The sequence below is a fragment of the Ziziphus jujuba genome, chromosome 7 (genome assembly GCF_031755915.1).
Source record: "Ziziphus jujuba cultivar Dongzao chromosome 7, ASM3175591v1".
In the NCBI taxonomy this organism is placed as follows: domain Eukaryota; kingdom Viridiplantae; phylum Streptophyta; class Magnoliopsida; order Rosales; family Rhamnaceae; genus Ziziphus; species Ziziphus jujuba.
Window position 1 is genome coordinate 16825921 of NC_083385.1, and position 17359 is coordinate 16843279.

Consider the following 17359-nt stretch of genomic DNA (forward strand, 5'->3'; position numbering starts at 1 on the left):
TTTTCTTTTTTCTTTTTTTAATTATTATTATTATTTTGTTTTGTTTTTGTCTCTAAATGTATTTTGTATCTGGGTTGGATGCGATCTAGGGGAGTTAACAGCTCTCTGATTTGAGGTAGTCCATGTGTTAGCTGAACAGAGTAGAGAAAAAAATGACTATGAATTTTTATCATTTTTCTCGACTGTCAATGATAAAAAATTTAATTTATTATGTTTTAAGATTTTTAATAATGTCTATGAAAACATGTTAATCTCCAATTTAACATATGTCCAAAATAAAAATAAAAAATCATCAAAAAAATATATATTTAAGTTGACAAATTAAGTGCAATAACAAATAAAATCAGTTCAATTGAACATATAATAGTGATCAATACTTAATATCTCTATATGTAATTTTGATCCGTTAAGAATCATGCTATTTAACTATTGTTTAAATGTTGTCACTTTACAATTTAGGTTTTAAATTTTAAATTATTTTGGGTAATAATCAATACAGCTCTCAATATAAGGTAGAAAGAGATTCTTGATATATCAAAACAATATATTGATATATATAAACTAAGTATATAAGAGGGTTATAAATATTCATTAAAAAAAAAATGTTCTTAAGGGGTTCTATAAAGCATATTTATCATAAAAAACTATTTATATAAAATTGATTTGTAATAAGGTCATCTAAGATAAAATGCAGGATAATTAATATTATCTTCGTTGACATTTACTATAATTATATGAGTGTAGACTCAAATTTCAAACTCTTTATTGATAAGTTGACCCAAAATAAAATCTTTATTGAAAGGTCTATGCAGGAACAGGACTTACTTGTAAATATATATATATATATATATACTATGCCAGCAGTAATTGTAAAATTTACAAGAATTCAATTTAATAAATTATCGAATTTTTAACCTTTGTACAAATAATTTAGTAACTTTTTTTTTAATTACCAAAAAAGCAACTCTTTTTTTAATCAGAGTGTAAATAAACAAATTAATGTGAACCTTTTATAGCTAGTGGCAAAGTAATGCTAAATGGGTAGTTTACAATTTTTTATTTCAAATTAATGTGAACCTTTTATAGCTAGTGGCAAAGTAATGCTAAATGGGTAGCTTACAACTTTTTATTTTTTTATTTATTGCAATGAGTCACAACTTTATAAATTATATAATATTATTATAAGCCAGTCATGGTGGGAAAGGTGACAGGGAAATCGTCGATAAAAAGGACAGCTGGTTAGCAGCCGGATAGGATCGTTGAAACGGTGAGGAAATTGCTCTGATGACGTCATACTATACGCGGAAACACAGAGCCGAAACCAAGGCCAGAGCTGACGGCCCACTTATATTATATATAATAATAAATGAAATATTCTATTGGCTAACATAATAATAAATATAACGCGATTTTCTAAGAGCATCTGTAAATTATTATATATGTAAAAAAAGTTAAAAATATTGAGTCATATTAAATCTATAGTTAAATTAAAAATTATTTTTAACAATAATTTTAAAATATAATTAATGATTACTATCAATTAATAATTTTAAAATATAATTAATGATTACTATCAATTATTAATTAATTACATATTATATATATATATTTTTTATAAAAAATAACTTTTAAAAAAATTCAATTTTTATGAAAAATAGAAAATATCTTGCAAAGTTTTAAGAATTGATATATATTTTTTTTTGATAATTTTTAAACTTCATCAATTTGATATTCAAAATAAAATTATGGTTCAAAGGGTAGGTTTTTTTTTTAATTTAAAATATATCTATCTTACTTACACATGTCATATGATTATATCTATTTACATAATTTATATTCTCATTGAAAATATTTTGACAAGAAAAATTAAATAAATAATATTTTTAAATATATATATATATATATATATATAATATAATATATATTTTTAGAATTTTTAAGTATACCATGGTTTATTATTTTTAAGTAAATGTTTGCAAGTTAAAATTTACAAATAGTTACATTATAGAAAAATTATATATATATATATATATATATATATATCTAATTTATTAACAAAAATGTTCTTTTAGAATTAGTATTTTCTTTTTTTTCTTTTTTTTGGATTTTTAGTACAACTTAGGGAGAAAGAATTTCACTAGATTGAGGTATAAACTGAACACGTATTTGTATTTTTAATGATTTTGTTGTTAGACTAAGTTTAAAAATTATTACTTATTCTTTCATATAGTTAATTAATTTTCATAGTGGAAAATAATTAAGTAATATAATTTCTGACCATTTCTCAAATTAAATTTATTTTCTTATCTATTAACTTATTGGTCCCTATATTTGTAAAAACTCTGTTTTTACTAAATTATTTTATTATCTTGATTTTTTTTTAAAGGAATTTTATTATCTTAACTTTTTAATTGAATCAATTTTAATTAGACTGAGAATTTTAGTAAACAAATTATAAATTAAAGTCGTAATTAAATGTTATATTATTAGTAAGGACCCATAAACTTTTTCATACGTAATTATCGGTTTTTTTTTTTTTTTTTGGGGGATAAATTGTCGTGGAGGGATCGCTGCACCAAGTCGTTGTCCCAAGAGTACCTATGCAATTATTAGTTTTTTTTTTTTTTTTAAATGCGATAATTTAAACCAGCATAGCTTTAATATATATATATATATATATTTAACTTGCAAAAGCATATTTTTGGGAAAAAAACAAAAATTATGAATCTTTATTAAAGAGTTAGGACCATCTGCAAGACCCAATTGTTTTCTTTTTTTCTTTCTTTTTGATCATTAGCCGCTTTTCTTCTTTTTATTTTCTATTTTTTTATTTTTGGCCAAACCGTTTACTTTATTACCTCTTTTTTTTGGTCATCTTCTCTAGCCTCTTCACCTTTCTGTTATGATTTTATCCAAATTGGGGAAAAGCTCTATTGGCATCAAGACTTTTCTGATCCCAAAGTTTTGAAATATATTATATGTTTACCTTTCTTCTGGGTCGGAGAAAAAAACAGGAAAAAAAGAAGAAGCTAATTTGATAATAGAAATTTGGATTTGGCACTAGCAATTGATCAAACTTGGTACTAGCAATTTGATCGAGTCGTTTTATTCTTTTTTTGACAATCAATTAATTATCGAGCCCTTCTTTTTTGAACAGTAACATGTTTACATGTAGAGCTGAGCCACCCTTTTTGATTAGTGACCTATTCTTTAGCTAACTCAATCTCCATGTGAGGTTATTTGGATTTCATTAAGAAAGTTTGAACAAAATTTGGGTAAGCTGTTTAAATTCTTGAACATCTTGGAGTTGAACAAACGTGATTTCCAGTTTTATAGTTTAAGAATATTCTCTCTAGGAAATTCTATGTGGGATATGCCGACACTTTATTTCTCAACTTTACAACTAGCCCATTAATTTATTTTTTTTTTTTGGTTTTTGGGGATAATATATCGTGGCCGTGGACTTAATTAGCATTTCCGAGAGGTTTCATTTGATGGCATCTAAACCTATAAAAGCACTTACAAAACGATCAACTGGCGGCTTTTTGGCACATATTGCAAATTTGCAACATATGATTATTTATTTATGATAGTAATACTTTCTTGTAAACTTTTTCAATTTTGTTCTATTCGTAGTTAAATTTTATATTTTTAAAAAATTATTATTTAATTTTCATTTATTAAAAGTTATAATTAAATATAATTATTCAATTATAAAATATTAATTTTTAATATTTGTGTGGTAAAAATTAACTGAAAAATTGACAAATATATTTATTTTTATAAATTCAAAAATTAAAAAGAAGATAATAATAATCTAAAAAAAATATAAGATCTAAATATAATTATAACAAAACTGAGATGGTTTAAATAAAATTTATCTTTGTAATAATATATATAATAAGTTTATTAACATTTAATTCAAAACTTAACAATTAGATTAAATGATAATTAATATTTAAATTCAAATATAACATCCTACATAGGATAAAAACTTGTGATAATTATCATATATTAAGTCCTATACACGCACATTTATATAGTTTTTAAATATTAAGTGAATTTTCCTTATATTTGAAAGTTATACAAAATAAGGAAGCATTTATCAATACCTAATAGATTTATAAATGGGTATATACATTAGATATTTATAAAGAATTATTTACATTTTGATATATTCTATTTTTAAATTTTAAAATATTAACGTTATTGCATCTTAAACTATATCCCTCTTTGCAGTATTGCACCTCATATTATTTTTTTCTGAAATTTTACACCCCAAACTTAGCTCAATCTTGCGCCCGTTGGTCTGTTTTAGTCTCTTTCTTAAAAACATTAACAGACTCTTAACACGTGCAGAGCACGTTAGTATAAACCAGGGGCTTCTTGTGTCACTTTGCTTTTCCTCTCTTTCTTCATCAATTTCACCACCCCACCATAGACGACAGTGGATGCCATGGCCACCATAGGCCCACAGAGCTCCAATTTTATCTTCATGGTCTTCTACAAAAGATCCGATGAAAACTAACAGTAAAAAATATTGAGATTCATTTTGAGGCACTCTTAAATTTGGCACCATTGGCATCATCTTTCTTCCACCTATTGAAGTTTCTATATATTTAGTGTATTAAATATTAAAGAGAATTGATAGGCAATGTACATTTTCAGCATTAATAGAGAAGTTTAAAAAGAAATTGAGGGGAAAAAAAAAAATTCTCCATTTAACATTTTCAAGATCTTTTATTTTATTTGTTTTTTTTTTTAATTTTAGTTTTTTCCTTTCCTTTCTATATCATGGAATGCAGCTCCTTTCAAAACAAATAAATAAATGAAAGATGCGGCAAACCTGTTAAATATTCCTTCAATGGAGGAATCAACGGGTTAAGATGCAAAAGGAAGAATCAATGCAAAAGCCACCAGCATGGAAGTACATCAAAATGGGAAGCTTTTGGTCATGGTTCAGAGTGAGATGTAAATATTAATGGTGGAGAACATTGCAATGGATTGATTGGATGGACGAGGGCCCCAAAAGTGCAAGCAAAAATATGCACTTTTGATTGGTTTTCATAGACATAAGATTAATGATTCATTTATTAGATTTATGTATATTTGTTGTCCAAATTGTCCCTTGAAAAATAATGATATTTTTTTAATATACAAATATTATAGACTTGTTAGACCCTTTAGGCTGCCTTTGCACCAAGCTGGACATATTCGTGTCGGAAAGTTGCCGCTGTGACAGCACTTTTGTAAGTTACAAGAAAGTAAAACTTTCACATTTTATCAACCAAGAAAACAAGAAAGCTTTCACTTCACATACTCTATTTTCGTCTCTCTCTGTTCCTCAACATAAATGTATTGATTTATGTAAAATGTTCATTTGCAATCAAAATTAATATTTATATATATATATATATATATATATGTTTTTTTGGAACCGTAAATTAAGTAAACTCATATAAGAAAAATAATTGTAGAACAAATTAGAATATATAAATATAACTCTCAGTTAAAAAAGAGGGAATTATATCGTATGGAATAATTTTATCCCACGTAATGTATAAATGAGTGTGTCAAAATCAGCAATGAAAAAGCAATTTTTGTGAACCTACGCTACACTTGGATTAAATCCCACCTAATTTCCAACGAGCCAGGAATTCAAAGATAACTGTGTGTAATTATACATCCACATTTCAAGTAAGAAATGTGTATGTACCAAATATAACTTTATTATAATGATATATTCCCACATACAAATGGAATGACGGCAAATGGGGTATTTGGGTAATTGTTGGGTTGTTGGGGTGGCTTTTTCAGATAGATATATAGATTATATTTATATAGTAAAGACGATGAAAAGCCTGGTTATGGGTCATTGCAGAAACAAGTATACAGGTGGCGTGGTGGTTCCGCACGTTAAAACCACGCCTGAAGGAAGCTAGCTTGTCATGGCAGGCACGCCATATGTATGACGAATTTCCTGAACCAATTATGTGATTGTGCATATAATATCCCCCCTTGTCTGCATTACCAAACATTTTCTAATAAATATTCTAAATAATACCCATATATTTATTTTCTAAAAGTAAACCATATATATATATACTCATATAATTTCCTGTACTCTGTAATACTTTTCTACTAATAACAGCTTTCTTTATATATAACAATACCCCTCATTTTTCATGCCCTCTCTGAAGACAAAAATATTTATGTACTATTCCTTCTTATTTCTTAAACTTATATATAAAGACTAATTGGTTCATTACTAGAGATATATCAAAGAAAACAGAGAGAGAGGGAGACATGGAATGGTTGCAGAGGTGGATGGTGGTGGTGCATTGTTTAGTTGTGTTATTAATATTGACAGAGAATTGGGTAATTGCCACCGGAAATGTCACATACGATGGGAGGTCTCTCATTATCGACGGCCAGAGAAGAATCTTATTCTCTGGTTCAATCCATTATCCTCGCAGCACTCCTCAGGTTTTTTTCCTATAATCTATCTCATATCTCTCTAGCTCACCATGCATATATATATATAAATTTAGGATATATGTTTCATTCATTTAGTTACTCCATAGATAATTTAGAATTTTGACTAGCAGTAGTGGGAACCTTCTTATTCCAACACTAGATATATAATTTTATTATCTTTCTTTTTTTTCTCATTCCTGATTCATCCACCTTGTAGTACAAGCTGTGCTTTTTTCTTCCTAACAAATTAAAAATGGTGGTCACCCCCCTCATGGCCAAAGTTGAATTTTTTATTTTTTTATTTTTTTGAAACAAAAAACATCTTCAGTAGAAAACACCAACATCACATAAGTAAGCGAATCAAGCCCCTTATGCATCCATGATTTTTAATTCTCTAAAGAACAAGCATATCCAGCTAACACTGTAACACATGAGCTCATCTTATACATGAGAATAGCACTCTTACTTTTATAAAAATTACTTGGTCTCTTAAAGAGGATTAATTCATTGCCTAATAATAAAGTTACTGTTTTTTCACGCAACAAAGACAAGGGTATTAAGATCAATTGCAACAAAACTAACAAGAACAAGAACAAGAACAAGAATAATAAATGCTTCTGTGGTGTTGACTAATTCCCTAAAAAAATGAAAAAAATGTTGAGAGGGAAATGGTGTAATAAGCTATCATTGATGTATTTAATTATTTTGTGTTTGTAAAGAATATAAGCAAAGAAATCTTTCCGCAATCTAAGCAACAGGGAGGTGTGAGTGGTATGGTAAATAAATGCCAGTTTTTTTCTGATCCTTTTATGTCACGGGTGACATTGTCCACTTATGTCACGGACACACTAAGTCGGTGAACTAAATTTGGTTGGCTCACATTTTCTTTGTTTTTCTTTTCTTTGTTTGACACGTTATTTATTTCCTCATATGTGCCTTTCGTTCATGAAACTCTACAAATTTTTACCAATTAAACTTCATTTTATATAATGTTTTTCCTTGTTTCTTTCCCTCCAAAGTAAAAGAAAAGGACATAATTAAAAAAAAAAGAAAAAAAAGAATGATAATGATTAAACAAACATTGATATTCATAATTGCTTAGGTGGTATACAGTAACATGGTTTGGGCGGATCCAAAAACAGATCTTTGGGGACGCTATCTTCTTCTTTTTTAAAAAAAAAAAAAAAAAACAAATAATATAAATTTACATAATAAAATTATCTATATTCACATTTGTAATCATATACACCTATGAAATTTAAAATTACTGCATGTTAAAATTTATTATAAAATTATATGGAGACTAACCAAAAAAAAAAAAAAAACAAACAAAATTAAATTGGTCTCCAGCTAATTAATTAGGTTAGTAAGTTTTTTAAGGGGAAAAAAAAAACTACATTTATATTAGTTTCTTTTTTTTTTTTTTTTTTGGCTTAAAAAGTTATTAGCTTTGTTCTCAAATATTTGTTTTCATCTTTCTTTTAAAGAAAAATATTTGTTTTAATCATAGAGTACTATTTGCCAATTGATAAGTAAGGAATATAAAATACTCTAGATAATCTCAAGAAGTCTACAAAACTATATATTGAAAATCAAAAACATAAAAGGTAAAAACAAACACTTCAATTTGGTACCTAAATATAGTATAAATGTAGATTATCACTATCAAAATTTTCATTAAAAAAAAAAAACTCAATTATCTATATCAAAATACCTTATTAGACAATATACTAACCTTATTTAAAAGGTACTACAAAAATAGAATATTAACTACAACAAAAGTAATGGTTAAAAATCTCTATTTTGTAGCAAAATAATTTGCGCTACAACAAAGGCTATTATTAGATCATGGTTAATAATCCTATAGTTAAAAGTTTTTAGCCATAATATATTATGGTTAAAAGTTTTTAACAACACATTTAACAATAACAAACTTTTATAGTTAAAACTAATTTCTGTAATTAAAAACCATTTGCTGTTGTCAAAAATATTTTTAGCCACAGCAATTTATATTGGCTAAAAGAGCTATCCCTAATTCTCATTGTTGGCTAAACTATTATTTTAAAATTTATTACTTAGTTTTTTTTTTTTTTAAATATTAAAATAAAATAATATAGAAAAAAAAAAATCAAAAACCTTGGGAGGGCTCCAATACAGTTACATAGACATTAGTCTTGTATATTTTCAGATTTCAATTGTTTAATTTTAACATTCGTACCCAATATAAAAACAACTGGATTATCAAACTTCTATCACGTTTTAAGTTGACAAACTAATTCACATCAAAATACATGACCTTTCTTTTAAAAAAAAAAAAAAGGCACTAATTACATAATCTTAATTAACAAGATCACACAAACCATTCAATATTAATTGGTGGAGTATTGCTATTCATTACTGCTCACGATTTATACGGTAGTTTGAATTCAAACAAAACAATTAATTATTATGAAGTCTAAATCAAAGGAATGGTTGATAATATTAATCGTGCAAAGTTTAGATGTGGAGTCCATTGATTGCCAAAGCCAAGGAAGGAGGAGTTAATGTGATTCAAACCTATGTGTTTTGGAATCTTCACGAGCCCAAACCGGGTCAGGTAAGTCAACGTCATTCAGAATAAGACAGGTTCCTTTGTTATTTTGTTTTTATTTCTGGCTCCACATGATGGGACTAAAGTATTGTTTTCAAAAAATCCTGTCTAATTTTTAATTTTTAGTTTTTATGGAAAATATGCAGTACGATTTCAGTGGGAGATATGATTTAGTGAAATTCATAAAGGAAATCCAAGCACAAGGTCTCTATGCTTGCCTTAGGATTGGACCATTCATTGAGAGTGAGTGGAATTATGGGTATGTCTTTTTACTTTCTATCTTCTCTTTTTTTTTTTTTTTTTGTGACATAACCCTTATATATATATATATATAAAGTCTTTTAGAAGACGGATTTGATAATATTATGTCCAGGTTTTTTATTGGTCGAATTTGCTTAGACTATTTTAATTGTGCTAGATCTATTTTTAAAATTAAATCTAAAATGCTGATTTCTTAGGTTTATGGTGCAGTTTTATCATATGGACCTTGTAATTGACTGACTGTGTATAAATATGATAATTTCATAAATTTTTAAAAGTCTGGTGGTCTCAATGATTAACATGATCTGGTAGTTATGGAATAAATATTAAAATTTTATAACAGGAGTATACTTATGTGATTGCAGAGGGTTTCCATTTTGGTTGCATGATGTGCCTGGCATAATTTTTCGCTCAGATAATGAACCGTTCAAGGTGTGCTTCTTTCATTTTTCTTAATGTCGTATATTAATGTTACTAATTAAAGTTTTTAATGTTCTTTAATCACACATTTGATTGAGTACTTCTAAATACAACAAGAAAGAAAATTAAATGTTTGTATTCACTTTCTAGATTTATTTTTGTTGGTTTAAGGATATTCTGAATGAGATCAATTAGTGGTGGAATTGCCATTACATGATGTACAGTTTGCATGTATTCCAATTACTATATTAAAAACAAACCCAAAAAAAAAAAATTTGTTTGGTTAGTGTTTTTTTTTTTTTTTTTTTGAAAAACTTACTAGACTGAATTAAGAAGTGAAACAGAGGAAGCAAAATCCTATGTCTTGCCAATTCTTCCTTTTCTTTCCTTGGTTTTCCTCTCATAGAAAAGTGATCAAAGAAACAATTGTTTGGTTGATCAAGAATTATTCTCTCAGAAAATGCAACAATGATGTCTCTGCACCTCTTCTCCAGGACTGCTTCATTCAGGTAAATGGATTCTTGGAGATAATGTTATGGTTTCTTTCATTTCATTAGTTTGTTAGTCTGAGAATGATTCTTGATTTTTTTTTTTTTTTTTTTTGGTGGTTTGGTTTGGTTTTCTTGAATGACCAGGGTTGTGTTAGATTCACCAGTCCAATTGGGGAAGAGGGTACGTCTCTTTGATAGCTGATCATCAATGGATGGTTGAACATGAGACTACAAGATTGGAAAGAACTTACGCTTTGTATATCCAATCGAACTTCGTTAGGACTTTGCCTCTGCTATGATAAAAATAATGGCTTTTTAGGTATTCGGGTCTTAATTTAGAAGATAAAATTGTGGAGTTTCTTTCACTCTTTACATATTTCTTCTTCGACGCTATGAACTTTCTGTGAAGTTCTTTTTATATCTAGTTGATAAGTAGTAAATAGTAGGGCACTCTTATGTATTACATATGGAAAAATACATAGAACTTGTTTGCTGAAAGAACTCTGAAGTAGTTACATTGTTCTTGGACCGAAGTCATTAATTAAAAACTGAACGAATTGGACAACCAACATTTTGAGATTTCAAGCAAAATGTCTCATCTTCAGGCATCCATTGTTGATTAGCGAAGATAATTCCTCGATTAGTAGAGTAAGTTTCTAAGTCTTTGTCATTATTGAGGTAGTGCAGTAGCTTAAAACAAAAAATGTGGATTATTTTGTTTGGCCTAACATTTCCATGCTTGATCCATAAGGTATGAATTTGATCTGACTAGACCAGACCATATATAAGGAGTAGTATATAGAGAACTTTAAGTATTTATATTTGCTATATATATTGACAAAATATACTTGTTCGCTTACTCAGATAAGAACTAATTATAGTGAATTTTACACTGCACTTTGACCCTCCAATTTCTTAGTTCTCTTTTGCAATATTTTTAGCTCAGAACAGGCTCTAGTTTGATTGATTGACTTATTTATTTTTCTGGGAATTTCATTTATAGTTTTACATGCAAAATTTTACCACCAAGATAGTGAACTTGATGAAGTCGGAAGGTTTATATGCTTCACAAGGAGGCCCAATTATACTGTCACAGGTACTGCATTCTTTTATATATACGTGACTTTGAACAGATTGAGATTGGTAATTAGTTTTAAGTTTTAAAATATAATTGCCTGTTAACATAGATTGAAAATGAATACCAAAACGTGGAAGCTGCATTTGGTGAAAAAGGGCGTTCATATGTTCGTTGGGCTGCAAAAATGGCAGTAGAGCTTCAAACTGGAGTCCCATGGGTGATGTGCAAGCAGACTGATGCTCCTGACCCTGTGGTCAGTCCACTTTTATTCATGATTTTATCCAATACAGAGAAAGGAAAATGCTTTTAATCTTTCTTTTTATTTTGTTGAATGCATTTGTAGATAAATACATGCAATGGAATGAGATGTGGAGAAACTTTTGGAGGCCCAAATTCACCCAATAAGCCATCTCTCTGGACAGAGGATTGGACATCTTTGTATGCATTTTCTTAATCCAAATATTATGATTCATCGTTTGTTTAATTAAAAAAATGATAACATACAGATTTATCACAAACTCACACATTTTAAATACATTAAACTGGAGAGGAAATTCAGAGAAATATCAAATTAAAATGACCTATATATATTGATGTATTCATATATATGTCTTTTTTTTAGTTATCAAGTGTATGGTGAAGAACCATATTTAAGGTCTGCAGAAGACCTTGCATTTCATGCAGCGCTTTTTATCGCAAGAAATGGAAGCTACATAAACTATTACATGGTATGCATTTCTTGTTATTTATGTATTATGTTCCTAAAATGTTCATCAGCTAATAACTAACTTTATTTGTTTATTCCAAGTATATTTGAATAACTGCTTAGCCCCCCTTTGAAAATCTTAAATCTAATTATTAATGTCTAATATTTTTGGACTTTATACACGTTACAGTACCATGGTGGAACTAATTTTGGGAGAACAAGCTCTGCATATGTCATAACAGGTTACTATGATCAAGGTCCTCTGGATGAATATGGTAAGGTTTTTAATATAAATCTTTTCATGATTTTCCTGCTTGAATTAAATATCTGATTAATTGGCTTAAACTTTAAAACTTTAGGTCTCTTAAGGCAACCCAAATGGGGTCATCTGAAGCAGTTGCATGCTGCAATCAAGAATTGCTCAAAAACTTTACTTGAGGGAGTGCCATCTAATTTTTCTTTAGGCCAACTTCAACAGGTTATGTCCCAATAAAAGCTTGATAATGTAATTTTCTTCCCCTGTTAATTCTAATTTAATTAGGCATTAAACTTATATACTCCTGCAGGCCTACACCTTCACTGAAGCAGGAGGAGGATGTGTTGCATTTCTTATTAATAATGATCAAAGAAAAAATGCAACTGTGCAATTCCAAAATCAGTCATTTGTGTTGCTTCCCAAGTCAATCAGTATTCTACCAGACTGTCAAAATGTAATTTTCAACACAGCAAAGGTACCTAATAATTAACCTGTACAATTTTAAATCTCTTTTTTTCAAGATCAACCATGTGTTCTTTGATGATCTGTTGTAAATAATAACAATACATATACATATGTATATATAGGTCAAGACAAAGCCCAACAAGAGAATTATCAAAGCAAAGTTGAAGTTTGATTCAGAAGATATATGGGAAGAATTCAAAGAGGCAACCCCAAATTTTGATGATACTTCACTAAAATCAAACAGACTGCTTGAGCAAATGAATACCACCAAAGATGAATCTGATTATCTTTGGTATACTCTTAGGTATTTTGATTTAAAGGTTATTAACCAATAAATGCTTCAACATTTTATCTCTTTTTTATTCAAAATTAGTTGTTGGTGTCTGTAATATTGGTGTATATAATTAACAGGTTTCAGCACAACATTTCCTGTACTGAACCAGTACTTGCTGTTAAGTCTCTCGCCCATGTTGCACACGCTTTTATAAACAGTAAATTTGTAGGTAAGATTTATCAACTATGTCAAAAATTCCTTGCTCTTTTCTTTTCCTTCCCTTTTTCATTTGCTACAGACACAGAAACTTGATAAAAACCTCACTTACTTTATTAGGAAATGCTCATGGAAATCATAGTGTTAAAGGATTCAGCATGGAAAATCCTATAACTTTAGATGAAGGAATGAATAACATTTCTCTGCTCAGCGTGATGGTTGGTCTACCGGTAATTAATCTTTTAATTCTTATAATATTGATTTTTTTTTTTGATTTTTTATTTATTTTACTCTTCTTTTTTTTTTTTTTTTTTTTTTTTTTTTGGTATAAACATACACAACCTTTATTTTCTTCCTCTCAGAATTTGTTAAACTCAAAATTTTCTTTTTCTTTCTGAGTTCTAAGGATTCAGGAGCTTTTCTTGAAAGTAGATACGCTGGCTTTAACAGTGTGGAAATTCACTGCACTGAAAAGGAGAACTTGTACAATTTTACAAAGTATGCGTGGGGATATCAGGTCAGATTTCACACAAATAATTTTCTATGTTTTCAATGGGTTTCAACCTTATGTAAATGGTGGAAAATGATTGCATTTTTCTTGAGGAAATGGCTAATTGGAAGGTAGGAAATTTGAAAATTAACCTCTTCTTTACAGGTTGGACTACTTGGAGAGAAATTACAAATATACAAGGAAGAAAATTTGGCAACAGTGGAATGGAGCAAGTTCAAACTTGGAGACTCTTCAAATCAAACATTTATTTGGTATAAGGTACATATTACATGAAATCCACTTTACATGTTATATAACTATTTCTTTTCAACATATTTATACAAAGAAATCTATAAAGGGAAAATTTGAGATAATGACATGACTAGCTTGTATGTTTTCTTTGATAACTTTTGATTACTTTCACACTGCCAAAGGTGCAAAGTGAAAGTCCACGGTAATCTTACTTTCATTACAAATTAAGGAATTTAAATATTGTTTTTAATTAAAAAAGAATTTGACTTAGTTAGCAGAATTAGTATATACAATGTTAGTTTTAAACTTGCAACATATTTGTAAAAATTTTCGCAGTCGGTTTTTGATGAACCCGGTGGAGATGATCCAGTGGCCTTAAACCTTAGCTCAATGGGGAAAGGTGAAACTTGGATTAATGGACAAAGCATTGGTCGATATTGGGTTTCATTCCATACTCCCAAAGGAAAGCCATCGCAGACTTTGTGAGTATAGTTTGTTCTCTAATCTTTTACGTTTTTATGTAGTAATTTCATATAATATGAAAATTTGAATTCAGAATCATTATTAAAAAAATAATAATTTTACTATTAGATTATCCTCACAAGACCGATCTATATGGTATTTAACAATATTGTATATGCTAATTATAAATTATTTTTACTAGGTACCATGTGCCACGATCGTTCCTTAAAAAATCGGAAAACCTTCTAGTATTGGTGGAAGAAATTGGTGGAAATCCTCTTCAAATAACATTGGACACCATTCGTGTCACCTCTTTACAACATGAAGATGATTTTTCCTTTCATCAACTTCCTGTCCCTCAGCAATCTACTTGATGAAATGATGATATTATCATGGATGGAACCCCATTGATACAAATCCATACAAAATATTAATACTTGTATCCCTACAGTAAATTTGCTTTTCCTTGATAATTTATTTATATTCAAAATTAATAAAGAATTTAGAAATTCATTCAAATTTTAACTGAAATATAGATGTTTATTGGAAAAATGAATGGTTTCCCAAATATTATTTCGGTTTTCTGTATCTTTTCCAAATGACAAGGCAGCTGAGTTTTATTATGATGATTATTATTATTCTAACGATGATGATGATTTTTATTTGGCAAGGCTAGAACCACTTGGATCCTACTTTTTTTGGGCTGGGATTACATCCTTGAATATCTTTGAGCCTAGTTTTGACAATATAATGGGCTTAGTTGTGGGCTCAGGTGGGTCTTCCGCGCTCTTTTTGGTTGGGTTAACTACAATTTTTTCTTTAAAAACATATTTTATTATTATTATTTTTATTTCATTTTTTTGTGTTTGTTTAATGCCGAAAAAGTTCTAATACTCCTAAAGTACCCGCCCATTCAGTACACCTTTAAGATATAGACCGTATTGGTTCGGTTTTAAACTAAAATATAATTCAATTTATACTGTTTGGTTTATGTAATATAGAATTTAATCTAAATTATTGAAAGTTTTAAATCCAAATCAAACCAAATCATTATAATCGATTTGTTTGGATTGATTAATCAATTTGGAATTTATGAGTCTATCAATATATAATACAAATTTGGTAGGATTGTGCGATAGTGCTGAGTCTTGAAGAGCATAGAATGAACTTGGTGGTGGCGGCAAGCATGTTTAGGGCTTTATATTTTTATTTGAAAATTGAAAATTGGGGATATGGTATAAAAATATTAAAAATTAAAGGATATGTTAAAAAAAATTTAAAAATTAATATATAAGAATAAAAAAATATATAAAATATATATACCTTTTTAATTACATAATATATGATTTGGATTGGATTTATATTTTCAAGCTTAAACCAATCCAATCCAAATAGTTTTTGATATTTTTGAATTCAATCTAATCCAATTTATGTAAAAATCCAATACAAACTGTTAAAAATAGATTGGATTGAATGAGTTGAATGGGTTGGATTGGATTTTGTCCATACCTACTCCTTCATATGATTTAATGATATATGGACTAATTTTCCATTCCACATCATATAACACCTCATTCTCTCTTAAATACATAGCTCACTCTTTCTCTTCTGCAACCGAAACAACCCCTATTTCTTCTACATCAAAAGCCATAAGAATACCAAAATCAATATTCTCAATCAATGCCTCTTTTCTTCTATACCGAAAATCATTATAAATACACAATTAAAATTCTCTATGTCACCGGACTTTTTCTCACTTTCTCATTTTATTAAAAATAAATAAATACATAAATAAATAAACCCCATGAAGTCAGGGACCAAATCTTTCTCTTATTTAGGAAAACAAAACCATTAAGTCAGGGACCAAAATCTACTTCAGTATCAGCAAAATGTAGGTCTAAGATCAAACTGAAATTTAACAGAAAAAAGAAAAAGAAAAGTAATAAAAAATGAAAAAATAATGGAAGTTGCAAAATTTCACAACTAATGATCGGTATTTGATTTTGTTTAAATATTCGAAAATTGAGTTTTGTTTATTTATTATAATATAGTCAATATACTTTGAGAAAGGAGAGAACAATCTTGATGAATGAATGGCTCATTGTTACACCTTTTTTTTTTTTTTTTTTTTGTGGGAGAGAAAGAGTAAAGGTTGATGATGAGAAATAAGTGGCTCCAGATGTCTGATCTTGGGCCTAATTTATGGTTTAATTTACGATGCAGAAGAAACAGCGTTTCTGTATTGGATTCATATCAGTTGCAAAAGAGAGAGAGAGAGAGAGGAAAAAGAACCATTTTTTATAGAGAATAAGATGTTGTCTGAAATGAAAAAAATAATCCACATATTATTAAATCGTATAAAAAAGTACTAAATGGGTGGATATTTATTTCAGGAGTACTAGAAGTTTTTCCGTCTAATGTTGTCTAAAGTTTAATCTGCAGGGTGACTGACCTTCCCAACTTCACCATAATTATAATAAAATAAATGAATAAAAAATTTATCTATTTATTTCAAACAGTGAATAAAAAATATTAGGATAATATATGTCACTTAATAAAATTTATTGATTTGTTTTTTTTATTTTTTTTCTGGATAATATAATAAAATTTATGGATCTGCCCCAGATTCCAAGTACCTGGCTTTATTAATAAACATGAAATGGAATAGTAGAGAGACACAAGTCAAATATCTAGAGCCATGTGTCACGTCTCGTGCAAAAGGAGTAAAACCCTTGAGGTTTAACCGGAAGACTCTACACTCTCCATGAAGAATCAAGAGAAGCCCGAAATATTCTAGAAGATTCAAGAGAAACCTAGACTAATATAGATTGGAATCTCTCTAGAATACTCCATGTAAATATCTTGTACATAACCCTAGAATAATCTAGAACCCTAACTAGATAGGTGACATGTGTACATAT

General features: G+C 28.4%; 1 protein-coding gene across 5 annotated transcripts; it reads left to right on the forward strand.

Moving 5' to 3' along the window:
* Positions 1 to 5928: 5928 nt before the first annotated feature.
* On the forward strand, positions 5929 to 14969 carry LOC107425356 (beta-galactosidase 6). 5 transcript variants are annotated; one of them, XM_048479093.2, is made up of 18 exons: positions 5929 to 6486; positions 8978 to 9073; positions 9214 to 9326; positions 9694 to 9760; positions 11243 to 11335; positions 11427 to 11570; positions 11661 to 11755; positions 11940 to 12045; positions 12214 to 12298; positions 12383 to 12501; positions 12590 to 12754; positions 12867 to 13048; positions 13156 to 13247; positions 13355 to 13464; positions 13641 to 13751; positions 13890 to 14003; positions 14313 to 14458; positions 14641 to 14969. In XM_048479093.2, exons 1-18 carry the CDS (start codon positions 6307 to 6309, stop codon positions 14810 to 14812), a joined length of 2190 nt encoding a protein of 729 aa, XP_048335050.2. In that variant the 5' UTR covers positions 5929 to 6306; the 3' UTR covers positions 14813 to 14969. The 5 variants fall into 5 exon arrangements, with proteins under 5 accessions (XP_048335050.2, XP_048335052.2, XP_048335051.2 ...); XM_048479094.2 differs by lacking the exons at positions 5929 to 6486; positions 8978 to 9073 and adding exons at positions 10206 to 10257; positions 10384 to 10420 and having other exon boundaries at positions 9279 to 9326; XM_048479095.2 differs by lacking the exons at positions 5929 to 6486; positions 8978 to 9073 and adding an exon at positions 10206 to 10257 and having other exon boundaries at positions 9242 to 9326.
* Positions 14970 to 17359: the final 2390 nt, after the last annotated feature.

Excerpts from the sequence above, each read along its gene's own strand:
- LOC107425356 (XM_048479093.2), top strand. The coding sequence starts at position 6,307 with ATGGAATGGTTGCAGAGGTGGATGGTGGTGGTGCATTGTTTAGTTGTG. Across the intron at positions 9,761-11,242 it reads CAGATAATGAACCGTTCAAG|TTTTACATGCAAAATTTTAC; the intron begins GTGTGCTTCTTT and ends TTTCATTTATAG. Across the intron at positions 13,248-13,354 it reads TATAAACAGTAAATTTGTAG|GAAATGCTCATGGAAATCAT; the intron begins GTAAGATTTATC and ends TTACTTTATTAG.